The sequence below is a fragment of the Patagioenas fasciata genome, chromosome Z (assembly GCF_037038585.1).
Source record: "Patagioenas fasciata isolate bPatFas1 chromosome Z, bPatFas1.hap1, whole genome shotgun sequence".
Taxonomy (NCBI): Eukaryota; Metazoa; Chordata; class Aves; order Columbiformes; family Columbidae; genus Patagioenas; species Patagioenas fasciata.
This window is the reverse complement of record NC_092560.1, coordinates 85,338,638-85,366,635: the sequence shown is the minus strand read 5'-3', so window position 1 is coordinate 85,366,635 and position 27,998 is coordinate 85,338,638. Positions and strand designations below refer to the sequence as shown.

The window sequence follows — 27,998 nt, the reverse complement described above, 5'->3', positions numbered from 1 at the left end:
CAGCAGCTTTATTATTCTCCAAAGCTGGTAAGATCAGCAGTAATGTTACAACCTTACGATTATTATTGTTAGCAGTAATAATTATATTATTATTTCCAATCCAATGCTCTCATTTCAACCCCCCCCAACTTTCTGCGCTGTAGCCATTACATTTCAAATGCGTAGGAGGCAAACATGCCATGTCTTTAGTAATCATGCTTTTGTACCAGCAACACCCTTTCAAATAAGGGCAATGTTATCTAATGAGAATTTTTAAATTAAGTTTAAAAATTAGGTTAATTAATTAAAAAAAAGAAGTCAGAAATTGCCTAAAACTCAGGTTGCGGTCACCTGTGTTTCCCAAGCAGCTCGGGGAAAGCAGAGTCCCACTGCCACGCCGCAGCTCCCACCCGTCCCCGGTGGCACGGACCTGCTCCCAGGGCCTTCCCGCGGAGGCGCAGGGCTCCTGCGCTCTCCTGCCCGCCTCCCTGCCCACGGCCGTCCGGAGCTTCACCCACGAGCCACACACCGGCTGAGCGTGGAGGGACCTCTGGGGCTCAGCCCGACGCCTTCCACCCCACAGTGCAATCCCCCCGCCCGCTGAGCCGCGGTGGGAGATGAGAATCCCCCGTCCCCCTCAGGCCCGCCCGCCAGCTCCCTCGCCGCCTGAACACAACCAACCAGCGCTGCAGGACCCCTTGTCTAAGCAGCTCTTCTGCAGCAAGCCATTATTTTTCAAGGATCTAAGCATCCATTTTGCAAACAAGGCCACGAAAGCAAACACTGTTTGCTGCTCAGGTTTCTGCCGCCCAGAGCTCTCCCAGGTAAGAGGAGCTGCCCATTGCAGACTCTGAAGTCTCAGCCCCCAGCAATACTGATCCAAAATTCCTACACTATTACAGTTTTTTCATTAAATAAGAAAATAAGCCTGCACCTACGCTGATTTTATCCCTCCCACCTAGCCTTTGCAAGGTAAATAAGCATTCTGTTGTTACAGAAGCATGTTCCAATATTCTTAATAACTCCAACAAACTGGAATAAGAAGGGTATATACGTACCTTTTTAATAGTTTTTGTCTGCACAAGAGCGAGTTCTCTGTTCTCATCTGCTACATACAAGGAAAGTTTCACGTACGGGTCACTGCAAAAGAAGATATCATATTTAATGGGAATATAATTTTACAGCCAAGTATCATTTCAGTACGAATTTGTCATTTAATTGGATAACAACAGCAGCTCCAAACACTTCTGGTGAAAGAGTTTCCAGTGAAACCTTCTAACTATAATAAGCTACTGAAACATCTAAAATACGTTTTTGAACACGCTCAATTAAATACCAACCATAGCACTAAAGGCACCTGAGCCGCGTCCCTTGCTGGTACGGAGCTGCGCTCGCTGCCACCGACGGCTCCAGCGCTCGGGAGCTGCAGTGGCTTCCACAACACTTGCAAACAATACATTCAATAATACATTTAAGCCATGTAAAACGCACTGCCAGCTTGGTTTCTGGTTTGTTTTTAGCTTTTTGGATAGCAATGATCATTTCAAAAGAAAACAAATAAAACTGTTAAATAGAACATATGGAAACAAAACGAAAAGACAAGACCTGAGATCTACCACTATGGCTGCTTCTCCAGAAGCTGTGAGTGACGGGATTTGACGACAGCTTACAGAAAAAGAGGCTGAAGTTATCTGCTTCCCATACTGCTCAATTCAGCATTTCATTCACAAGCCCGGGCGCTGCAGCTGCCCAGGCAGATCTGACGGCTGGTAACGTCTCCTGCGCTCTCAACCCCCGACGTGGCCCGTGGCCGGGACACCTCACGTGGGAGCTCCAGGAACCGACAGGGCAAAAGGCACCGCAGCGGTGGCACGGACAGCGGCTCGGTCACCGTCCAGGCCCCGTCTCCTAAGAGCTCGGTTATCTCAAGTGTAACCACACACGGCTCCTGTCCACGCCATCAGAAAACAAGAGGACAGAAGTATCAGAAACCACAGAACACCGAATTTCTAAGTTTTCTTCCCCACTTGGAATCAGCCATAAATAAATATTGCTGTAGTCTGTTAGCTTGCTTGTCTCATTAACCCAGCAAAACGTACAGGAAATCACGTACACCTTCTCCATTAGGATACAGGATCCTGGTAACCACAGTGAGGCAAGGAAAGGGCTAAACCGGACAGACTTCCAGAATCGGGAACCCGGCTATCTTCTGTGTCCAATAAAACACACGCTGAAACTCCTTCCCAGGCACCACACACACTAGTTCTTTGTTCACGCGATACCACAGAAGCCAAATGCTCAGGAAAGCCCTTCAGCCAGTCCTCTTGAGTCCATCTTTCTCTGGAGAAAGCTGTGTTTCCACGCTCATCAGCTCAAAGGAAGGTCTTAGTGAAACAAGAGAGCTTATGTGTTTCTGCCAGTTCCACTGGGGACAGGGTTCCATCACATCTCATTTCAGTGAAGTTTGTGTCCAAATCATATTGAAACACAGCAAAAGAAATTGCTTCTAAATCATCAGATCTTAAAAAAAAGCAAACTAAGAACCAAGGGATGAGTCAGGTGTGTCTCCTGCAGGCTCCAGCCCTGCAGATCTGTGAGTTTCAGCACTAACTGGGCATGCACTTACTGTATTCAGTTAAAATGGGCAAGGATGAAGGCGTTCACTCCACTGCCAGCACCAGCCCGGTTCCCAGGGAGCCGAGACGGGATCTGGAACTCCAGCCTGTGCTCCCTCAGAGCTCCTGTGCCACCTTCCGCAGACCCTTTGTGCTTCTCAGCGCTGGCAGCGCTTGGTCACAGACGGAAACGCAACCGGACTGAACTCAACGGGCATCAGGCAGAGCAAAGCAGCTGTTGCTGCTGGAAAACGCAGAGTCTCCTGTTCCCAGCCGCTACAGCTGCCCAGTACACCAGGCGGTACCAACCACCAATACAGCCAGCAACAGCTGAAATAACGTGTGCCTAGCACTGAGATACAGGTTAATGCTGCGGAATGATGCCTTGGAAATCTCACGTCTGTTGTCTGCTCCGTCAGTGACACCACGGAAGCTCCCGGGATCAATCCACCTGTGAGGAAACACTAAGCAAGGCACAGAAGTAAACGCCAGCAGACCAGCTGAGACTTCCCAAAGGGCAAAGTCCAAGCACTGAGCAAACAAAGAATGGGAAAAGAGTAAAAGAAGCAGATCCACAATCGAGAATATAACTACAGCAGCAAAACAAAATACCCAAAGCATGGCGGAGAGCAGCCACTAACCATCACAGCAGCAGCAGAAGCACACGAGGAACTTTAAAACGGCCAATTGCACCCTGAAGCCCCACTTAAAAGCAACTATTCTAGACCAACACGGCATCTCTGCAAGGTGAAACTGCTACTGACACGGAAGATTTATTAGACAACAACAATAGCATCAGTAAAATTGAGGAACTCTTGCACAAGAACAAAATCTAGCACCTGAGCTGTTCAAACACATCACTGGAAAAGTCAGCACAGCAGCGAACGGAATGAAATCTCCAGAAGGCAGGAGAGCAGAGCAGATTCCTGTCTGCAGCATTACTTGGACAAGTGTGGAGGAAAGGAGATCCTGATGATCCAGATCACAGAAGACACAGTCAATGAGACGCCTGCTGAGAGCACCCATCAAAACCAACAGTCAGAGAGAACGCTTGTGCACAGAAAGCACACTCCAGCACTCTGAGCTTGCACTTGTCTCCTATTTTTCACCCTGAAATCGATGGATTAAAAGGAGGAGAGGTAGGGCATTAAAATGAAGTATGGTTTCTGGATTTGTATAAGGTAGGCAGATTCGTTCCTAAAGAAATTGTTACTTAAAACCCCGTATGGCCCCTGGTAACCACATGTACAAGTGATGTATGAACGCTTTCATTGTGCTCTAAAGATAAGTGGGAAATAAAGAAGTTCGTTGCGCAGCTCTCGCGAGCATCGGTCTGACTCCAGCCACTGCTGGTTCGCAGCGGGTGAGCTGAGAACCTGGGATCACAGGATACACAATCGTCTGGCTGGAGAGCAGAGGAAGCCCCTCGGTTCACGTGGATGGCACCAGGCACCTGACGTGTGCAGCTAACGCTTTTGGAATCTGCTTGGAAAACTCGCTGGAGCTTTCAAAAAAGAAGGGGGTTGGTCTCGGGAAGAGGGTGAAAGTAGTGCAGAAAGTACAGCCCTAGAAGCCAGCCTGAGGCGCACTCCGAATAAAAGGCAACAACACAACAAAGGCTGGGGGACCTCCGGGCGCGGTGAAGGAGAAAAGCACAGCCACACTGCCAGGCTGAGAGGCTACAGGCTGGAGTGCTTGCGTTCTCATACTCGACAACGTCATCTCTCACCAACATCAGAAGTCAGCCGATACCTTCAGTATTTATTCACTCATCACCACACCAGTGACTGGAGATGAATGGGAGCTGATTTCTTGAACACCTGTCTATAATATTCCTCCTTACAAAATCCCCAACTGATTAAAAACAATAACCTCATCTATGCTGACATGACTGCCTAGACCCGAAGAGAGTGCCAATGCTGCTCAGATCAGCAGCACTTGGAAGCTGGTTACAGCTCTTGGGAGAAGAAACTGCAATCCCAAGAAAACGATGTTAAGAAAAGTTATGCTAATCATAACCTCCAGTTAGTGCAGAGTTGGGCAGAGCAACAGCCATAAAAAAACCCCAAATCCAAGGCCTCGAGAGATCCTTCTCCTGGCCTTCTGAAGTCCCTCAGACATTCAGAATTATCCACTTGCCATGGTTTTGCTAACTCAGTATTTGGTATTTTCTTAAAGCTCAAATAATTGTAGATCTATAATTATCTTTCATTTGAATGTCAGCTTGAGAAGGCAAGCGTCCAGCTTTTCTCAGGGAGGACAACGGAAAGCACCGATGAATCGATAACCCTGAAAAGAAGGAAATAAACCACATGCGAAGAGATCAGCATCCTTTAAAGTTCTTATTTCAGATACCGTGAAACTGGGGCGCATGAGCAGTTCCCTATTTGTTCGCTGGGTCTGGAACTGCGTTGCTATACACTCCTGAAACAGCTTAGAAAGCACCTCTCAAAATATCTTTTGCCAGCAGCCCAACGTATTGTTTATTTATTTTAAGCCACAAATTCCGAGGGTGGAAAGCACAGGCATACGTGAAAGAACAATGAAATTACTAAGCCCTACACTGCTCTATTTTTACGTTAAAAGCTGAAACCGCCTCCCCAAATATAAAATTTAGTATCACCCGTTATGCCAGTGTGCGCACGCCAAGCTCGTCACACGGAGGCAAGCTCCAGACCTCAGAACAGCCCCGTTGTGTCCAAGGCAGCGAGTGCCCCAGCGGATGCCGACCCTGCTGCTGCGAGGAAGGCGGGCGCTCCCCCGGGCTCTGCCCTGCCCAGCAGCCCCGCGGTGCGGTGCACAGAGCAGGCTCGCTCAGCACCAGGGGAGCTGGGCCTCTGAGGCGTGAGGAGAGCGAACAGACGGCTGGGAACAGCTGCCGTGCCACCCTGCTGCACCGGAGCCTGAGGACGCTCTGCAGGGCTCATCCCCTCCTCTGCCTGCCGCGCTCCATACGGGAGGAGGAAAACGTGCAGGGAGAGGGACACCGGTGCCATTCAACCTGTCAGAACTCACCTGCCTGACTTTTTTTTTAATTAACATATTTATGTTACCCCAGTCTTAGAGCAGGTAATATTTATTCTCACCAAGACACTGTAAAGGTTAGAAAATAGCAGCACAATTTGTTAAGAGGCACAAAACCACCCTCCCAGCTACTCAAGACCAAGCAAAGTGCAGGTTCCGTTTCACGCTGAGATCCGTGCCTCCCAGCAGCACCTCCCAGACCACAGGATGCGCCTGCTGGGCAGGCAAGGAGCCCACCAGGCCGGGGCACTGTCTGGAGAACCACACAACAGTGCCAGAAAGGCCTCAATCTTCAAAACTCGTCAGTGCTACCAACCCTGCGCAGCCACAGAAACAGAGCTGTAACGGCGCTGCGCTGGCTCTACACGCTCAGCACTTCCTACGAACTTCAGTCCTCCCAACAGGGCACCCGGGCAAACTTGCAGACTGCAGTCTCTGTGAACCATCTCAGATGCACTTTCACAGCCAATAAGCCTTCAAAAACATGATTTAGCAAAACACACCATCTTCAAAAATATTCAGCTCAATGAGTCCCCATAAAATTACGGGATCTCCATGAACAGCAATTACCCTCAGGGCAGAAACAGATTAAACTTGGCAAAAGAAATTTCCTTGAACCTGAAACTGTTTTACAGAATCATTTAAACATACACAGAGACAAAACTGTGTGTGCACACACTCAGGAGAGCCCAAAAAATGATTTTTACATTCAAAGCAATGATAGATACAAAGCTCAAAATACACATCATTAAATAAGGTCAGAGTGATGGAGATACTTCTACCAAAGGTCCACGAAGAGCAATAAAAACAACAGGATAAGGCAGAATATCTCTCAGAGACACGATCGTTTTGATCCCAATAACCATCTTCCCTGGTGAATTTCCCCATTCCTGTCACTGCAGGAACAGAGAAGCACAATGAGAAAACACAGAAATTAACGAGCAGGGAAGCTTCCCAGCATATCATCTGCATTTGCTCACTGCTTTCTGCTTCAGCACGAGCCTCCTGGGGTTCATCTTCCGTCTGTACCACCTCAAATCCATTACGGGTTTGTCTAAGAGAGCTGAGATTTGGCTTTCACCATCATACCAGTCTCGTGTGAGGTGACTAAAGCAAAGCCTGAAGTGACTAACCACGCGGGAACAGAGGACCGTGTGCTTCAGGAACAGAACACCTTACCTCAGCCTCCACTGACAAGCGCGCCCGCAGTCCGCCGGGCCCGGGCATCCCAACGTCTCACCCTGCGTACCAAACCCCAGAGCCACTCCACGGGCCTCGCGCTGTCCTCCTAGCGCGCCTTCCAAAGAGCGCCTTACACCTCATCTGGTGCTACAACAAATTTAGGCAGGCTTTATTCAAGAGCTGCTAGAGATAATGACTCACATCACAGACAGCTGCAAACAAGTGCCTGTGGGTGAAAGAGGGAGGTAAAATTATGTACCGAACCCCACCTACAGTGCCTCCACCTTCCCAGGTTGTTCCTTCAGAACGCTGTTCTCTAACATAGAGGGACAACAGCAGATTCCTTGCGCATTGTTGCTGCATTGAAAAACTGTCAGAGCATAAAAAAGCCCAGTTTTCTAAACAACTAAAAAAAAAAAGGTACTTCTGATCTTATAAAATAGATGGAAGTGTAAACATATGTATTTTGTCCTCTTCCTTGAGTTCATTTCTTGTGATTGTGAGGCAAAGGTAAATGAACGCTCTAACAGAGAACCTGCGTGCATCAGCGCCAGACCTGTGTCACAGGGGAGTGATTTAGGGTCCTATGCTGCTTCACACTCCCAAAATATCCTGAGTTCTAAAATCCAGCAGGAAAAACAAACAAACTTAATGACCTGTGACTTTTGGAACAGAGAAGCTCGCCACAGGCAGCACCCCAGCCTGTGCTCAGAACAGGCTTGTCCGCTCTCACCAACAGAGAGGCCGCCTCGGAGGACTGATGGAGCGGCTCGGCCAGCACCGCTCCCGGCCCCGCGCTCCCCCGGCAGCAACACCAGGCATGGAACGGGGGAGAGGAGCTGGGCTTGAACGTGCCGGCAGCCTGGGCTCTCAAAACCCGGCCTACGTCCTCCATCCAGCTCCCCACAAAGCCTCGCAAATGCCTGTGCTGCTTCACGGAAAAGCTGGAGGCAAGAGGAAGGAGCAGCTGGGGCAGAGGCCGGGGGGGACAGTCCCTGTCCTTGTCAGGCTCTGAGTTGGAGGCAAGAGGAAGGAGCAGCTGGGGCAGAGGCAGGGGGGGACAGTCCCTGTCCTTGTCAGGCTCTGAGTTGGAGGCAAGAGGAAGGAGCAGCTGAGGCAGAGGCCGGGGGGACAGTCCCTGTCCTCTCCAGGCTCCGAGCTGGAGGCAAGAGGAAGGAGCAGCTGGGGCAGAGGCCGGGGGGACAGCCCCTGTCCTCGTCAGGCTCTGAGTTGGAGGCAAGAGGAAGGAGCAGCTGAGGCAGAGGCCGGGGGGACAGCCCCTGTCCTTGTCAGGCTCCGCGCGGCTCTGGGGGGCTCGGTGACACCACCCCGACGGGCCCCGTTGCTGCCACCACCGCTCGTGGCAGATGGAACAAGAGGAGCCATTGCACAGGACCGACCTGGAGATGACTTAGCTGTCTCTGCCAGGTGTCTCTGATGTGGCGGGTGCCCATGGCCACCTCGGGCTCGCACGCACGCCGCCAGCCTGGCCACGGCCGGCGCTCACAGCAGCCCCATGGTCACAACCCTGACACCACAGCTGGCCGGAATCTGACAAGGGCAAACAGCAAAGGAGATGTATCATTAGTCCACGGAATTCAGTGTGGTTAGGGGATTAGCCAGGTTCAAAAGAGACCAGGTTGGTCACGTGCATAATAAGATAGTGAGCTAATTACATCACAAACTTCGGAATCCTCTGGCCTCAAGTCTGATGCTAATCTTCAGTCACTGAGGCAAAACTTAAACTTAGAGAAGCACATTGCTTTCTTGCTAATTTAGGTTGAGTTAGCAGGTAGAGATCACTGTGAAGGCCAGATTTCCAACAACCTCAGATTAAAAAATACTGAATTCAGACTTAAAAGGAAATTTAAACTCCTGACAGTCTGTTAAGTATGAGGTTTTCAGTGCAAAATAAGGAGCTACCTATCTTTTATCTAAAAATATCCAGTGATCTTTTTTCTGCAACATGAACTAGGCAAAAAGAACACCCTCACGGGCAGGGAGGAAGGTTATTTTTCTAGCTATTTCACCTCCTTCATACATGAAATCCTTACCAAGGGCAAACAGGTTTCACAGAGATTCCTCCTCTCCTTCAGCACCATTTGAACCCACCCCACGGCCCAGGAAACAATATCACACGTTAAAGAGCACCAAGAAGCAGGAGCGTAGAAAACACAACACTGAAAAGCAGCGAGGGCAGGGACCCCAGCGGCCCGACCGCAGCGGCACACGGCTGCTGCCCACGGCGCCTTCACGTCTTCCAGACAGCCTCCTGTCTTCCTGCAGATGGAGGCAACGCCAAGTCTGCTACCGAAGAAAGCCATTTCGCAAGACTGTAGTTCTTATGGATGATTCAGTCACGTGAAACAGGTACATTAAGACCTCCTCCAGAGGACTATCCACGACAGTCTCTGAGACTGCAGTTTAATTAAATTACCTTTCTATGTCTAGAGTGGGCAGGAATCGTAAGCTGTCAAAAGCTCCTAGAAACCAACATTGCGGGTGCCCCAGGAAGCCTATTTAATTAGAAATTAATTACTACTGAACAGTGGAGAGCACGGCTCTGAACCCATGGCAGTGCCGGCGAGCATAACCGCCCGGCGGGGCTGGGCGAGCGCCGTCCTCGGGGACCGGGACCGGCCCAGCAGCACCGCCCGCGCCGCACACGGAGCCGCGATTCCAACGCGGTGCACGGCCCGAACCAAACACGGTGCCCAGCCGGCACCCGGGACCGATGCCACCAGCACACGAGACATTCCCGGTGGGAGCGAGCACCCGCCGCAGGCCCCGCCATGGCTGCTCCCACCTCAGCGGCCTCAGGCCGACCGGGCTGACACCTGCTGGTTTAAACACAGCTCCTCCCGACACAAAAGCGTCTCAAAAACTACATCGAATGTGTTATCACATTCACACAGCAGGTAGAAAAGGGCCAGACTGCCCATGCAGCCTTTGTGAGACCCTGCAAACAGTCGCATGAGCGCCTGTCTCCACCGTGCCCCGTGCCCTCCACGCGTGCCCCCGGTACCCCGTGCCCTCCACGCGTGCCCCCCGCGCCCCGTGCCCTCCACGCGTGCCCCCCGCGCCCCGTGCCCTCCACGCGTGCCCCCCGCGCCCCGTGCCCTCCACGCGTGCCCACGGCGCCCCGTGCCCTCCACGCGTGCCCCCCGCGCCCCGTGCCCTCCACGCGTGCCCCCCGCGCCCCGTGCCCTCCACGCGTGCCCACGGCCGCTCCCGCCTGTTCCACCCAGCGCTCCGCCTTGCTCTGGAAAACAACCATTACAACCATTCATCCCCTCACAGACGCCCCTCAGGCTCCGGTTTCCAAGGTATTGGACCATCTCACAAGCAACAACCCTGCCCGCCCAACACCCCTGAAAACCAAGGGCCAGCATTTCTCCACATTCTACAACTACCTATCCAAGAAACCAGAACAAAACCAAGTCTCATCACATAATTTTCTGCGCTGTTTCTCTGACCTTGCTGTTCGCAGGGCTCTTTCTCTCACCGTTGGGTGTTTTGGCCCTTTTTAAACCCCCTTTTCCAAGGCGCGCGGTGCTGCTGGCGGACTCGGCTGCGCCCTGTGCCAGGGCGGCTGCAGAACCGGCCGGAACCGGCCAGGACCAGCCGGAACCGGCCCCATCCGGCTCCCCTCACACAGGCCCCCGCCGCCAGCACCCGCACATGGGCACCCAGCACGCGGACACACTTAAAACACAGCGTTTGAACAGTACTTGGTACTCCACCGCACTTCACGGCTACAGTAACGCTGTTCTAGCGGGCAGACCCAAGCTGTTCCTGTACTCCAGCCCATACAGATACGAATCACAGTGTGCGTCAGCTCTGACACTTGTCACACAACGTCGAGAGCTGACTCAGTCAACTAAAGTCGATTAAAAAACAGGCCGTCTCCCCCGTTTGCCACCCAAAAGGGTGTCAGAGCGCTTTGTGCCGGGTGGGCGAGCGCCCTGTTACAGGAGGCAGGGACAGGCCCTGCAGCCTCACCTCCTGGAGACAGCACTTGGACACGGGACCACAGACAGAGACCCCTTTCCTCTCCATCTCACAACAAGGTTTCAGGTACCAAGAACTCATCATCACTGCAATCCCACGCAGAACGCGCATGTAACGCGCCAGGGAGCAAAGAACGCCAGGAAAGGTAAAACCACCCCAGCTGCCGTCACATCAATGGCACCGGAGTTTCCCCACAGCTGCGCCAGGCTGGCAGGTACAGGATGAACGGAGGGAAACCCTGGAACACACGAGGCACCTCAGTAACAGACACGTTACCTTCGGTGGCAGAAAGACTCTTGACAGCAACGTTCTGCATGCCAGGAGGGAAAAACAAATCAAGCCAAGAAAATTCTTCCCTGTTTTAGAGATGATAGGAAATTTGCCATGAGTCATCACCTAAGATTAAGTTCTTAGTTGCAAAGATTGCTGTCATAAGAACGTGTTGATTAAGACAGATTTAAGAGAAGCGCGTGCATGCAGGGGTTAGCGGTTGCCTGTCAAAGCTCGGCAGCTACGTCTGCAGAAGAGAAGGCAGCTGCTTTCGAACACGGCAACGCGGAGCTGCAGGCACGAATTACCCAGGAGAACGGCCTCGAGAACACTGATCAAAAGCTGCTGAGAGGGGGCGTTGGGTTTTGTTCTGGTGCGCTGTTACTCATGGCTGCGCTGGGGTCTGACGAGATGGGCGCGTGACGGCGGCTCTCAGAGCCCCTCCGGGCGCAGGAGGCCCCGGTGCGTCACCGCGCAGGACAGCGTGCCAGCCGCAGCGTCCCCCGCGGACACCGCACGTCCCCTGCACCTACAGCCAACCGCTGAAACAGTCCGGTTTTCGACTCTGGTCCCAACGGCCAGCATTATCTCTCAAATGCCAGTCTCCTGAAAAAGCCCCATTCTTCGTTTCCTTTCTACTCTCTGTAGGTATTTATAAACTTTGTATAAATTTATAAAACATTCACATGCAACAACAGGGCATGTTACCAGTCACACAGTTCGCTGTGTTAATAATGGGCATTGACTAGAGAAACAAGCGACCGAGCAGCACTATAAGGGCACCCGAGGCGCAAGCGAGCACCCAGGCTGAGGCGGGAAGAGAAGGAGGCTCTGTCACTCGCGCGGTCACCACGGGGATCCCGCTGGCTGTCTCCCCAAGGAGCTCACGAGGGGCAGGCGGCCCTGCTGGGTGCCAAGCTGACCATGCACCACAACGAAGGCTCGCGGTGCCTGGGCTGCGGGTGCTGAGGCCACGTCTGCAGAGCCGCGTCCAGTGCCGGGCTCACCGGTACAAGAGACGCGGACATACCGGAGAGTCCACAAAGGCTCGCAAAGATGATGGAGGGACCCTCTCATACCAGGGCAGAGAGAGACCTGGGACTGTTCACCTGGAGGAGGGCCAGGGGGACCTTATCCCTGGGTGCAGACACCTGATGGAAGGGACCAAGGCGAGGGAGACGGACTCTTCTCCGTGGTGCCCTGAGACAGGACAAGATGCAATGATGTCAAGGGTTTTGATGGCGGGGTGACAATAAAACCGTGGCAGATGTATTGCTAAGCCCCTCTCCCCGCTTCCCACTAAGGCCAGGCGATCGGGAGGGAAAGGAGGACAGAGAGAAGAGAGTTGGAAAAATTAAAAATGTTCTACTAATGCTCCTGATAAAATAGAGAAAATATTACAAAATATACCAAACCACTCTGGAAAGTCTCAACAACTGCAGAGCCGGCAGCCAAAGTCCTGGACTGGATCCTGCAGCCACCCGGAGCTGGATGCAGTCTGTCGCAAGGTCCTCTCCTACTATCGCCCATAAGCAAAACAAAGGAGAGGGAGGAGAGCCTCGTGATGTCCCACTTTCCTATGAAGTCTGATGCGAACGGGATGGTACACTGCGCTGGTCAGCTGCTGGGCCACCTGTTTCTCACGGCCCCTCTCACAAGAGATGAATCTGTCCCTATCAGTAACCTCGCATTCCATTGCCCCGTCTACCAAAACACGGATCTGGTTCTCCAGAAAACGCAGCTGATATGAAGCCTGAGCTGACAGGCAAAATTCACTAAAAGAGAAACCTGGTTTTATCCAAACCAGGACAAGCGGGCACAAACAGGAACACGCGGAACTCCACCTGACTACGGGATTGGTTTGTGTTATCGAAGGAGAGTCAACTCCTGCAAACAGACCTGGGTCCTGGGTTTATTTTCCAAAACACAATTGCGGGGAAACAAACTTGTAAATTTAATCTAAAACTTTTTAAACTGCAAAAAAATTATTAAAATCCAGATACACTGGGAGTTACGCATTAAATCTGTGCTCATTTCCATTGCAAAGTATGCAAGTAGAGATAAAAGAGATTAAATGTCACCAGAAAAACATTTCTATCTTCTGACAGTCTGTAAACAACACTGCAACACCTCCAATACCATCACAGGCTTTAAAAATGTTTCACTGTTATATCATTTATTGATCTATTTCTACATCAATTTATTCATGTTCATTTTCAATTCAAGCAGCGTATTATATATTTATTCACCAAATAACACTTCTAGAGCAGCACTTCCATATACATCAAAGCTCTTTACAAAGAAGCCCAGAATTGTGCTCCTTCTCATAGTGCTGGGAAGAGTAAGGAACAGAGCAGGGGCGCCCAACCTCGGCCACCCACTCGGGGTCTTTCACTTCTGCTACACAGCTGAAAATGTAGCACTGTGTTTCCTGATGGGCATTACTGAAATATCTTACCATTTCCCTGGCATTCACAGAACAGCCCAAGGACACTGTTTTCTTTGCTCCTCGGAACAGGAACAGCAGCGTTTTGGTTTTCCGCCACCCAAAACAGCAATGGGACAGAACTGCCGCTTCGCAGAAACGCGCCCGACACACACCCAGGACAGCTTTACTTCACCAGGGAAGGGAACAACAACTGAAACACAGCGCATTTTTCTAATTGTGCCTCTCCCCGTCCTGGGGTGCAATGACACCTGTCAGGGGGGCACGCACCGGCTCTGGGGTCCTCAGGGAACCAAAAGCCACGTCTGCCACCCCAGCGAGGATTTCATAGCGAAGCCCTAGGAACGCACACAGACTGACTGTTTCTTGGCACAGCGTCCAAAATAAAGCTCCGGGCTGAGCGCGCACAGTGCTCTCCTGCCCCAGAAGCGGAACAGTATTTATGGAGTGATAACACTCAAGTGCCTGGGGGAACCAGGAAGATTTAAAGCGAGATGCAGGGGCAGCTGTGCAGCCGCCACACAGGCTCCCCCGCAAGAGGGGGCTAACGCAGGCAGCAAACCGGGTGCAACCTCCCGCACACCGCACCCTGAGCTCCCAGCCGGTCTGCGGCGTGAAGCTGATCCTCAGTCTGGGTGCAACCTCCCGCACACTGCACCCTGAGCTCCCAGCCGGTCTGCAGCAGTGAAGCTGATCCTCAGTCTGGGTGCAACCTCCCGCACACTGCACCCTGAGCTCCCAGCCGGTCTGCAGCAGTGAAGCTGATCCTCAGTCTGGGTGCAACCTCCCGCACACTGCACCCTGAGCTCCCAGCCGGTCTGCGGCAGTGAAGCTGATCCTCAGTCTGGGTGCAACCTCCCGCACACTGCACCCTGAGCTCCCAGCCGGTCTGCGGCAGTGAAGCTGATCCTCAGTCTGGGTGCAACCTCCCGCACACTGCACCCTGAGCTCCCAGCCGGTCTGCAGCAGTGAAGCTGATCCTCAGTCTGGGTGCAACCTCCCGCACACTGCACCCTGAGCTCCCAGCCGGTCTGCGGCGTGAAGCTGATCCTCAGTCTGGGTGCAACCTCCCGCACACTGCACCCTGAGCTCCCAGCCGGTCTGCGGCCGTGAAGCTGATCCTCAGTCTGGGTGCAACCTCCCGCACACTGCACCCTGAGCTCCCAGCCGGTCTGCGGCAGTGAAGCTGATCCTCAGTCTGGGTGCAACCTCCCGCACACTGCACCCTGAGCTCCCAGCCGGTCTGCGGCAGTGAAGCTGATCCTCAGTCTGGGTGCAACCTCCCGCACACTGCACCCTGAGCTCCCAGCCGGTCTGCGGCAGTGAAGCTGATCCTCAGTCTGGGTGCAACCTCCCGCACACTGCACCCTGAGCTCCCAGCCGGTCTGCGGCAGTGAAGCTGATCCTCAGTCTGGGTGCAACCTCCCGCACACTGCACCCTGAGCTCCCAGCCGGTCTGCAGCAGTGAAGCTGATCCTCAGTCTGGGTGCAACCTCCCGCACACCGCACCCTGAGCTCCCAGCCGGTCTGCAGCAGTGAAGCTGATCCTCAGTCTGGGTGCAACCTCCCGCACACTGCACCCTGAGCTCCCAGCCGGTCTGCAGCAGTGAAGCTGATCCTCGGTCTGGGTGCAACCTCCCGCACACTGCACCCTGAGCTCCCAGCCGGTCTGCAGCGTGAAGCTGATCCTCAGTCTGGGTGCAACCTCCCGCACACTGCACCCTGAGCTCCCAGCCGGTCTGCGGCCCTGCAGCGTGAAGCTGATCCTCAGTCTGGGTGCAACCTCCCGCACACCGCACCCTGAGCTCCCAGCCGGTCTGCGGCCCTGCAGCGTGAAGCTGATCCTCAGTCTGGCCACACAAAGTCCCGCAAACCAAAAAATTCATGTCAGAGGCCCAATGCACCATTCATTACCCCCTCACCACGGCCGGAGGTGGCTGGGTGCACACTTCCCCTTCTCACAGGTAGCCTTGGCAGGCACGAAACAATAACCTGCACACCACTATATTCTAGTTCCTTGAGATATTGTTCTTTAAGCTGTTTCAAAAATGGAGCTCACAAGTTAGCATGGACTGAGATGCATTTATATCCTGCTTTTTACGCCCACAAAGAGTAACTGGGATACGTGAAGCTCTCTGGATGAACTCTTCTAGACTGAAATCTATCCTCTGCAAATATTAAACCTGCCTCAGGACTCCCGTCAGGGAAACAGCTCAGCTCTTTGTCACTGACAGTGACAAATGCACGTAGAATCTGCTGGGTTTTAATGCACATCAGAAGCACTTACAGCAATAGAAACTATTGCCAGCAGCAAAGTGGGAAAAATAATCCACCACCCAAACACTAACCGCCAAGTTATACCTGCTCTAGTTACAGAGAAGCCGGGATAAAGGACCTCCGGGGACCCCAGCTCCCATCAACGGGATCACTCACCGTGTCACACACGGCGTGGAGAGGGCCCCACACTCCGTCCCTCCTCCCGCAGCCACCTCCGCAAGCCACCGAGCGGCTTCAGCCGCACGCTCGTGTTCAGCACAGCCCAACCCGTCCTCTGCCGGCGAGCAGATCCGCGCCAGCAGGGCACAGCACCCACAGCCAGCACCCACCACCTAAACCAGCTCAAACCGCCACGGGCCTGCAGCTGGTGGTGCCAGAGCCAGCCCCCTCCCAGGTGACAAACATCACTGTGCCAGCATGTGTTGCGCCTCAGCAATCACAGCTGCGAACTCCCTAACACCCAGTTCAATGCAAACACTGAACCCCTGTGGCAAGGGCCGTGTTTTAGCAGAAATGCCTCCAGCAGCTTCGGTAGTTTAGACATGGGCATGTAGCATCCGAGTCTCCTCACATCTCACATCAATAAAAAATCCCCGTTGTGCTAACACAATGTATAAAGTGTTCTTCCAAGTTTTCTCGGGGCAAAAAGCATTGTTTGCAAAGACTTGGGCAAGAGGGGCATGTGAGCAGCTGGGATGGAAGGTGAAGCTGAAGAGAAGAGTTCCGGGAAAAGTCCCGACACGGACACATCCAGAAATGGACTCTTGTGTTTCACCAGCTGCTAGGAACACATGAATTAATAGTTCTATATGTAAAAAATAAGCTCCTGGGCAGCAATAGCGGCTCCTGGCCATGACCCTGGTGGGCGGGCAGCTCAGCGCTCGCTGTGAACCTGCGCCCAGCACCAGCGGGGTCTGCACAGCCAGGGAGAGCGGACGGAACCGGAGCCGCAGAGCCCTCTGCTGGCTGCGCGGCTGTGACCCTGCCTCCCCCTACAGAAATACGCGTCAAATAATAACGTACGTCGGGTGGTAAACACATGTGCCAGTTCACCAGACCGCAGCAAGGCTGTCAGGAGTCTGCCATGGTTACGCATGCAGGGCCAACGCTAACCCCACACGACCCCGTTGGCAATACCCGCCGGCCATCAGTACACTGCACACCGCGCTCCCGACAGCTCCGGGACAGCGACAGGCACTGCAGCCGCTCACTGTGTGCCGGGTCCGGGCAGCGTGACGTGCACAATGCACACTGCACACCCAACAGCTCCGGGACAGCGACAGGCACTGCAGCCGCTCACTGTGCGCCGGGTCCGGGCAGCGTGACGTGCACACTGCACACCGCGCTCCCGACAGCTCCGGGACAGCGACAGGCACTGCAGCCGCTCACTGTGTGCCGGGTCCGGGCAGCGTGACGTGCACAATGCACACTGCACACCCAACAGCTCCGGGACAGCGACAGGCACTGCAGCCGCTCACTGTGCGCCGGGTCCGGGCAGCGTGACGTGCACACTGCACACTGCACACCCAACAGCTCCGGGACAGCGACAGGCACTGCAGCCGCTCACTGTGTGCCGGGTCCGGGCAGCGTGACGTGCACACTGCACACTGCACACCCAACAGCTCCGGGACAGCGACAGGCACTGCAGCCGCTCACTGTGTGCCGGGTCCGGGCAGCGTGACGTGCACACTGCACACTGCACACCCAACAGCTCCGGGACAGCGACAGGCACTGCAGCCGCTCACTGTGCGCCGGGTCCGGGCAGCGTGACGTGCACACTGCACACTGCACACCCAACAGCTCCGGGACAGTGACAGGCACTGCAGCCGCTCACTTCATGCATTTTCAAAGGGAAAAGATATTCTAGAATTTATCAATTCCTACACAAATTTTAGGGGTTCTTCTGGACACAACATCTTCAGTATTCACCAAAGCCCTGTGAGCAGTGCAGCCCAAGGAGACGCTGCCATGCCGGGGATCCGGCTGGAACGTTCCAGTGCATCCTTCAGTGAATCAAACAAACACCTAAAAGGGTTCCCCCTTCTCTCAGATCTTGCCATGAGCTTGCCATGCACTTTGATATTTACATAAAGTTCCTCTTAATGAGCAGATTTCATATTCCAACCCCTCGCTTTACTTTTTTTCAAAAGAAGCGGTAAAATGTAAAGCTCTGGAAATAATGCAGAAACAAAATCCAGCCAATGAAATATAAGTAAACCAGAAATCTGTAATTGAATGAAAAGGCCAAAAGAAACAAGATGTGGAATAAGCAGAGTTAGCAGGTAACTGTGGCAATGCCAGGGTCAGTATCTGATAGAAATCCCATTTCCTCCGTGCCTCAGTCCCACCTCTTCGCTCCTCTCCTTGATTTTGGCACCGCAGCATCTCGAGCCAGCCCGAGGGTGGTGCAGGGGCAGAGGCTGCTGGGAGCCAGCACCAGTGTCCCGTGATGGGACACCAGTGCCTGTGGTGGGACACCAGCACCCCATGATGGGACACCAGTGCCTGTGGTGGGACACCAGCACCCCATGATGGGACACCAGTGCCTGTGGTGGGACACCAGCACCCCATGATGGGACACCAGTGCCTGTGGTGGGACACCAGCACCCCATGATGGGACACCAGTGCCTGTGGTGGGACACCAGCACCCCATGATGGGACACCAGTGCCTGTGGTGGGACACCAGCACCCCATGATGGGACACCAGTGCCCTGTGGTGGGACACCAGCACCCCATGATGGGACACCAGTGCCTGTGGTGGGACACCAGTGCCTGTGGTGGGACACCAGCGCCCCATGATGGGACACCAGCGCCTGTGGTGGGACACCAGCGCCCCATGATGGGACACCAATGCCACATGGTGGGACACCAATGTCCTGTGGTGGGACACCAGCTCTGCCCTGCCCTCCCAGCAAGCACAGGAGCTGCTGCTTCGCTTATGGTCAGCATCAAAAGCTGTTCTTCGAAACAGCAAATTTGGGGAGAGAAAGTAAAAAGCTTCATCCCGCCATATTCTGCACAAAGGAACGTTTGTTGCAAATCTCACCAAACAAACTGGAGTTGATTAAACTTTCAGCTGCTGCTTTCATGTAGTTTTGAGCTAGATGTGCAAGCTAAAGAACAATTTGTAAGTGTCATTAAAGAAACACGGGAAAATCCCCAGGGAAGGCTGATTGATACACTAAGAACAGAGTCATTTATTTCGATAACAGCTAAATTGGATACCGCTAATTTCAAACTGAAAAAACCTCTAAGCAGACTGGAGCACCTGAAGTACAGAATTCCACCACACTTGGGCTTGAGACAGCAACAACGTCAAACCCGAACCCATCCCCGGGGAAAAACCCCAAGTCCTGCTCTCCAGTTCGTTTTGGCTCCAGAACCAGCTTCTCCCCAGTTACCACCTGAGCCGATTCCTTCAGTCATTGCACAGCAAGCCCCAGCCTGTAGGAAAGCTGTTCCTACACCGTGACTCATTCTGTCGAAACAAAACACTTGAGAACACATGTGACTGTATCTGTATCTTTCCATTTGACCATTTAAAACCAGTTTTCCTGTCTGACAACTACTATTTTGGCCAAAGAGCAAACGATGGTCTGTTGGCCCCGTCCTTTGCTGCAGGGACGGAGGGAAGCGCTGGCTCGCAGACCGCCCCGTGCGCCCCAGCACCTCCTCCTTCCCCTCTCAGGCTCCCAGCGTAACTCCAGCTGCTTCAGGGCTCTACTGGAATTAAAGCCCGGGCTTCCCGAGGGGGCCCAGCGGCTCTGCTGCCAGCACATCCCTTGCATCGGTTGTAATCAATACATCGCATTCATGAACTATCAGTTAGAAAGCATCCTTGCCCTAAGTGTATTCTGTTTAAACGCAGAACACCCACCTGGCGCCGAAGATGTCTTTCTTCGCCAGATCAATGCCAGAAACCACCTTTACCCTGAGGACACGGGACTCCTCCTGTTAATAAAAAAGAAAACGGGTTTAATGTTTATCCTGTAATTCATTTTGCAAGATCAACAGCTGGCAAGAGAATAACTGTGAATGAACTGGCAGCCTTTAGGTAGCAGGAGGCTTTAATAGGTCGGATTTGGAAACAAAAACCTCTTGCAAGGAGGTACACACCGTATCTGCTGAACAACAGCCCGAATGCAACTGCAGTCAGAGCTGCTGAAGGCTTAAACAACGGCAGAACGAGAGCAGATAACAGTAACAATGTCATGGTAATAATAATGTAACAGCAGTAATAATAAGAGGAGGACACTTTGCTGAGCAGGGCCATTTCACATCCTCCATGGTCCACACCCGCAGAAATCCATTCTGCTCAGGCTCTAAAGCCGTCCCTTCAAACACAAGGGGAAATACTCAGAACGTTTTGTCCAAGAATGCTCCCACTTTTTGCTCAGAGAGATGTCTGTGGTTTAACAAAGAAAATAGTGCAAGATTAAAAAGAAATCTTAAAGTGACTGTGTCTAAACCTGTCTCATCACCTTGGTATCTACAGAGCTCAGAAACAACCTTCAGTGACACACGGTAACTACTGAAGATGTCTATTACTAGGGCATCAACCTGATACTCAGTTTATTGCATTAAGCTCCTGACAAGCATTGGTAAAAATGGCATTTTTCGCCTTTTTCCCACCCTGTTTGGCCAGTTTACTTTTGCTGCTCGAAGGGGCCACCGAGACGCAACGTGGCCAGGATCCTGCAGAAACAGGTTCTGCGGTGCCCGTATCAGTTTCAGCGGTTCCCGATAAGCCTCCCAGGACTGCCAGCTACCAGGCTCAATTACAGCAACTCGAGACGGTTCCCTGGGCTCGCTCACAAAACAACAACGGCTCCCACAGGTTCACCCTGGCACCACCGCTCCACGATGGCTGCTCCAGGCCGCTGCAGACACCGTGGGTTTGTCACCAACCCCGAGACGTCCGGGGTTCCTGGGGACCCGCGCAGCACCGCGCTGAGCCACACAGCACCGCGCTGAGCCACACAGAGCCACACAGCACCACGCTGAGCCACCCAGCACCGCGCTGAGCCACACAGCACCGCGCTGAGCCACCCAGCACCGCGCTGAGCCATGCAGCACCATGCTGAGCTGCGCAGAGCCACACAGCACCGTGCTGAGCCACACAGCACCGCGCTGAGCCACACAGCACCGCGCTGAGCCGCACAGCCCAGTTCTGCTGCCGGGAAGGACTCGGAGCTCAGTTTTTTCCAGCAGCACTTCACGCTGGCCCAAGCAGTTTCTACTTAGGAAACCAGAACTCCTCCCCAGGGGAGCGTGATGCTCAGCGGAGCGCTGAGCATGTGGAAAGGAACAATTCAGAGCGGTTGTGTTAGCAGATACTGAATTTTTTTAAACAGACAAAAGGCAATGAACCTGCAAGTTGCAATCAAGAGAAGCCCTTCAATGAGAGAAAGTGCAGGAAAAGAAGTGCAGCCCATTCTGACTTTACGGAAGGAGAACTGGAGGATAAGAAGTTGTGAAACTAAATAAAGAAGGACAAAAAGAGGGATTTCTGACAGTTATTATCAGTGCTACTCGGATGTCCTTCCACAAAGTACAACGTCAACTTTGCTAGAGTGGCATCTTATTTGTGCACTAAAATCACCTCTGCTTATTAACCAAATTTAAAATAAAGAAATAAAATCACAGAACAGGAAGCAGTCCAACTGCTACAGGATCCCCGATTCAGGGCCTGCTCCAGACCAACTGAACTGGTAGATTATCAAACACATCCTTGCAGTTCCACTTGGTTCTTGGGGACAGCAGCACCGGCCCCGGTCCCCCCCTGCACAAGGGCTCGGCCTCTGCTGAACGCCCCACTGTGCTACCCTCCAAGTTCTTCCTTCAGTCAGTAAGGCTGACTTGGTAGCATCTCTGGTATACAAGGAGCAACGTGGATGTAGGATGACGGAACATTCTTCTGCAGAACATGGCAGCATGGAGTTCTGGACCACACGGGCAGCTGTTCAGACCGCTTGTCTGCAAAACAATTCTCTTGGAATGCACCAGCTCTTCTCATCTGTACCGTTCTGCCCGAAAGCGCTCCCCAGAGCAGCAACCCACGGGTGTTCCCAACAGCACGAGGGGGTGTTCAGCTCAGAACACAGACCAGCCCAAATCACACCCCAAACCCTGCTCCCCCAGCCCCTCGCTGGGGGAGCGGAAAACTGAGGGGCAGGAAAAGCCAAGACATTTTTCATATTCTTATGCCAGTGTCCCAATTTCATCATCTATCTCCAAGCATGTTGTGCCTGGGTAAAGAAAGGAGTTAAGTTTTCAGAGCGACAGAGATCACCCTCACCTCATTGTCCGAAATCAGGTAACGGGCTGCCTGGCTGGGCACAGAGACCTGAAACACGGAGTTTCGCCTCCCTCCTCTGGAAACACTGTGCTGGGAAAGACAATTAGCATTGGGCTGTGTCTTCCTGGTAAACCCAGGGCGCGACAGAGAGCAGCCACAAGACCCCCAGAGTCACTGAACCTGGAGAAGTTCTGAGTGAGAAGACCAAGGATCCAAACCCCAAACCAAGTGATCTCTTCACAGCTTTGAGCTTGAGCTCATCTTGAGCTGAGCGGTGAGACTGCGGACATGTTCACACATCCCTCCCTCCCAGCAGGAAGGGCCAGGCGAAGCCGCTCTCCTGTCCGGTTTACTCCACTCCCACGAGGTTTCTGAGCCCCGACCACCACCCTGAGCTGCAGAGCGACCACCGACGCGCCAGCAACACGAGGACAAGGGAGAGGGGCGGGACGGCCGGGCAGCCGCTAAAGCCAGCGCCGCTACGTGAAGATTTACGGGCAGCAGGACCAGAAATCCGAGCTCAGCCCACACCACTCAGTCACACGTGGCTGAATTACGTCCAAGCATGGAGAACATCTTCACCAATTCTGTGTCATCCGGACACACCCTCCGGATTAAATAACCATAAAACTGCCAAAGACTTAACCGTCACTGCAGAATTAGCCACCTATAAACCAGGACCGCTTACCAACGGCTCCCGTCAGCCCGGGGCTGGTTGCTCGCGCCCGGCACAGGGTGACGGGTCACTCTGGAAGCACCAGACCGAGCCAGCCGCCAGCACCCAAATCCCGTGACACCGCAGGTACCCGGGACACCCCCAGCTCCCAGTCTGCTCCTCTGGCACAGATCCAGCCCACGGGACCTCGGAGGCAGGAGAATCCCAGGCACGGTGTGGAGGATGCAGAAGCGCTGCATGCAGGGACGCGGCTCTCACGGGGACCCTGTGCCTGGGGACGGACGGCTGCAGTCCTCACCCACAAGACGAGCTACGAACAAGACTGTATAGAGCATGTTAACAAAGCTGGTCATAAGAGACATCTGTGCCCAAAAGCTTGTCTACTTTTGCCAACTACGACTGCTAAGTTAAGTGGTCTAATAAAATATGTTGGTTCCACTTATAAATCTTAACTTGCTGAGAACAATCAGTCTTAACAAAGGACTTCAATACAAAGCGGGTCGCAGTCCGCAGCATAGGAAACAGACAGAGGAAAGAAGGCATGGAAGAAGTGCACAAGCTCACTAGTGATCTGGAGAAAGCAAGTATACAACAGTTTATGATACATCATATATATGACTCTGAAAACATCGCTATCAGAAAATTAGCAGTTTTTAAAAAAAGGGATAAAAAGAAGATATTTTCTATATGAATTCATCTAAGTTTGTCATGAACACGAAGTTTTGAAAGATACAAACCAAACTGTTACAAAACCGGGTCAGGCATGACCCATTCATTAACGGATGGCAATGAGATGGACCATCCCGGGCGAGCGGCTGCGTTGGGAAGCTCTCCAGCGCCGGCGGATGGAGGGTGGGAGGTTTGCCGGGGCAGTGTCTGCACATGCGTACACACTCCTGGGTGTGCACCGGCTCCATCACGTGTACACACTCCTGTGCATCTACCAGCTCCATCACGTGTACACACTCCTGTGCATCTACCAGCTCCATCACATGTACACACTCCTGTGCGTATAGTGGCTCCATCACGTGTACACACTCCTGTGCATATAGCAGCTCCATCATGGCCCAGGACACGGCTGCCGAGGGGGCAGCCCCTGGATCACCCTGAGTCACAGCCCCAGGCGCAGGGAGTAGGATGGGACCCCAGCGGGGCGCAGCGCCGGCTCCTCGCACGCCGGAGGGCACGGCCACAGCCACCATCGTTCCCTCAGATGTGAAACAGCCTGTGCGCACCTTGAAAACGAAACATGCCACAAGACAACACCGTCTGGAGTTCTTCGCAGATAAACAGCTTTAGGCACCACATGAACTGACGGGGCACGGAGCAGAAAGTCGACCTCACGCTGGCTAGACAACAATGCTGATGAACACAAATCCAGTGGAAAACAACTCATTGGCAGCTGAGTATCTTGACTGAAAGACTTTCCTGAGTAATCAATTAGCTACGCATTCTCACAGAGCAGTTTTCCCAACACAGAGTTCCATCTTCTGGCAACTGTGAGCCAGTAACAGTGAGGAGAGGCAATTGTGTCGCCAGCCACCACGGCAGCCAGGCGCCAGGACACCACCGAGACACCACCGGGACATCACTGGGACACCACCGGGACACGCCAAAGCCAGCGCCTGCCCAGCCTTCCTTTCTGCAGCACCGCAGGGCGAGGATGCAGACACGGGGGGCAGAGCGAGGGGGCACTGAGCCCCCACAGAACGCCATCCTCCTGGGGACCGCGCCGGAGCGGCCGCTGCTGACAAACCGCCCCGGGGCTGCTCCCAGGAACGGGACTGGGGACACTCCAAACCGCCCCGGGGCTGCTCCCAGGAACGGGACTGGGGACACTCCAAACCGCCCCGGGGCTGCTCCCAGGAACGGGACTGGGGACACTCCAAACCGCCCCGGGGCTGCTCCCAGGAACGGGACTGGGGACACTCCAAACCGCCCCGGGGCTGCTCCCAGGAACGGGACTGGGGACACTCCAAACCGCCCCGGGGCTGCTCCCAGGAACGGGACTGGGGACACTCCAAACCGCCCCGGGGCTGCTCCCAGGAACGGGACTGGGGACACTCCAAACCGCCCCGGGGCTGCTCCCAGGAACGGGACTGGGGACACTCCAAACCGCCCCGGGGCTGCTCCCAGGAACGGGACTGGGGACACTCCAAACCGCCCCGGGGCTGCTCCCAGGAACGGGACTGGGGACACTCCAAACCGCCCCGGGGCTGCTCCCAGGAACGGGACTGGGGACACTCCAAACCGCCCCGGGGCTGCTCCCAGGAACGGGACTGGGGACACACCGCAGCCCACCCTAACAGACCCCGGCCAGCAGACCCGCAGTGTTCCAGGGTCACCGTGCAGCGCTGCGTGTTCTCACAGCTTTGCTCAACATCAGCAGGGACCAACCCCGACACTGGTCGCACAGTCACACCCCATCCAACAGCATCCGCACTAAAATGCCAAAGGGAATACGGGAATATTTGAAATGAGCAAGATCCGTGTTCCTCTCCCCACTTCCTCAAGACCACAACGGGAGCTTTTGACCTGGATTCCTTCCTCTTCATTCTATATTTAGTAATCACTTTACTTAGATGATTTAAACACTCTGGCGCTGACAGTGGTTAACAGCAGCAACTCATCTGCTGCATCATCTCTCCATCACTGTAGTGATCTTGCTGAGCGGGTATATGAAAGGCACTCCCCCGGTTCTGCTGGGAGCCGGACACACGTCAGAGCGCAGCACAGTGCTGCTGGAAGCGCGGGGCTGCGCGCGCACATCGTGGCGGCCGCCGGCTGTTGGTTCAGCACTAAAACACATTTAAAACATTTCTGAAGCCTTGCTTGTCCGAGCTCTCCCTGCCCATGCCCTGCACCTCGCCCGCCGCAGCCGTAAAGCGCTGGGTTAGGCATTAACGCTCTGCTCCACCGCCGACCACATCCACGCTTCATTCTGCTTTGTCCAATGATTAACGCGAAGTTTGTGTATTCTTGCCTCCCTGAAAAATGTCAGGGGTTACATAGCTTTCCTCCTTCCCGAAGGACAACCTCCAGACAGATGGCGGTTTCTGCTCTGGACCTCACATTGCCAGTCGTGCCGGTTTGGCAGGACAGAGTTAATCTTCCTCTTGGCAGAGCAGGAACCAAGGTAGGAAACCGAAAACCAACATGCAGCAAAACCCGGCCCTCGGCCCTCGCTGACAACAAACAGACCCCGTTCACCTCAGGAAACAGATAAGGGAATACAGATGCGTTTGCAGATTCAGGAGACTGTTGTATGTGTATTTATGTGCATGATTCGCACTTTTAAATTATTTTTAAATGAACAACACATTTACTTTCTCCAGGTGCTCCGAAAAGCAAAGTCATTTCTAACCTACTAACGCATTCCCGTTCAGAAACGTCCTCAGGAGCCTCCTGCCCTCGACCAGTGAGGCCGGCAGGGCTGGGGGCGCTGTGCGCGTCCTCCCCCAGAGAACAGCCCGGGACGGCAGCCCGGCACACACCAGCCAACGCACACCCGCGAGCCAGGAGAGCCACCCCGAACAAGTCCGGAGCACACAGCCCTGTGTTGTGAAAACACACAGGAGGCAACCCACAGCAGCCCGGAGCCGGTGTCAGAGCAGAGCTGTAGGCATCGCCTCCCTGCGGCACAGAAAATCCTGCGATACATTCAGAGCACGCGCTGAGAGCACTGAAATAACAATCGATAGGGGTATAAAATTAGAAGCTTGGCTTTTTCAAAGGAACAGACAAGTGTGAAAGGCACAACGTTTGGATCAATGCAAACCAATATCTGAACAGACGTCATGCAGGCGGGAGATTAAACATTGAATATGTTCCCCTACAACCACCTTATAAAAGGTGCACAAAGCCATCCATAAAGTCAAATCCCTCCAGACGGACAGATCTCCTCTCACGCTTTCCGAGTCGCGCAGACCTGGTGGTCTCGGTCACACCGGCTGGGGACACCAGTACCAGCGTCACCCGAGCGCTGGAGCACACCAGACGTCACCCCGAGGTGCCCACGCCGGCACTGAACGGCGAACTTACCAGAGAACACCCGGCGGCACTGGCACCGGCCCCCCCGCCGGCAGGACGTGTCCCCAGAGCCACCCAGAGCCACCGCGGCCGGGTGACAAACACCCCTCACCACGGCAACGGGGCGACGGGGCGGCAACCGAGGGCTTCACGGGCAGGAGGGGCAGCGGAGCAGGGAGCGGCGGGGGGCTGCGGTGTGCCCTCCCCTCTGTGCCCAGCCATGCCCGATTCCAAACACCGACAGGCGCCCGCGAGGGAAATTTCCACTGAAACCAGATCGGGCTGGAGCGCTCCCTGCACACACACTCTGCCAATCCGGTTTCAGCCACTGAGCACCTCGGCTCTGCTTTATTGCACCTGGGAGTTTGCAAAACACAACAAAACAGAAAAGACAACAGATCTTTAACTCAGTGTTTTGTAGTAAAACACATCAGAATGCAAAAGATGACAAAGCTTTAACCCAGTGTTTTAACTGCCGCAACTCTGGTTGCCCCGAAGGACAAACCAGGGAGCCCCAGAGCGCTGGACACAATCAAAACACCCGGTCACACAAACAAACAGCTCCTTAATTCTCCCTGTTACTGTGAAACATCAACTACGATTTGCAGCTTCAAAACAAAATAGAATATTTGTCACCTACTTAGAAAAGAGCAAAGTTGTTTTCTACAGCAAGCCCAACAGGGCAGGTTACTCCTGAATCTTCTACCAACTGAGCATGCCAGCTGTGTCGGTCCGAGACAGGGGACTGCAGGAGAGTCCTGCTCACTCTGACTTGGATTTCTTCGTGGATTAAACCAACCCAGGTCATGACTGAGTGAAAAACCCACGCTGTACGTGAGCATCCCCAGCACTGTGACTGAGTGCAAACCCGCGCTGTACGTGAGCATCCCCAGTACTGTGATTGAGTGCAAACCTGTGCTGTACGTGAGCATCCCCAGCACTGTGACTGAGTGCAAACCTGTGCTGTACGTGAGCATCCCCAGCACTGTGACTGAGTGCAAACCTGTGCTGTACGTGAGCATCCCCAGCACTGTGACTGAGTGCAAACCTGTGCTGTACGTGAGCATCCCCAGCACTGTGACTGAGTGCAAACCTGTGCTGTACGTGAGCATCCCCAGCACTGTGACTGAGTGCAAACCTGTGCTGTACGTGAGCATCCCCAGCACTGTGACTGAGTGCAAACCTGTGCTG

General features: G+C 53.7%; 1 protein-coding gene across 3 annotated transcripts in view; it reads right to left on the bottom strand.

Moving 5' to 3' along the window:
- Nucleotides 1-27,998, bottom strand: part of LOC136115307 (E3 ubiquitin-protein ligase NEDD4-like) — a 128,921-nt gene that overhangs the window by 77,683 nt on the left and 23,240 nt on the right. For all 3 annotated transcript variants that reach the window (XM_071802835.1, XM_065861340.2, XM_065861342.2), the window contains exons 2-3: nucleotides 19,682-19,755; nucleotides 1,038-1,119 (exon numbers count right to left, since the gene is read on the bottom strand). In XM_071802835.1, the coding sequence (XP_071658936.1) occupies nucleotides 1,038-1,119; nucleotides 19,682-19,755 (156 nt within the window). The remainder of the gene's footprint in view (nucleotides 1-1,037; nucleotides 1,120-19,681; nucleotides 19,756-27,998) is intronic.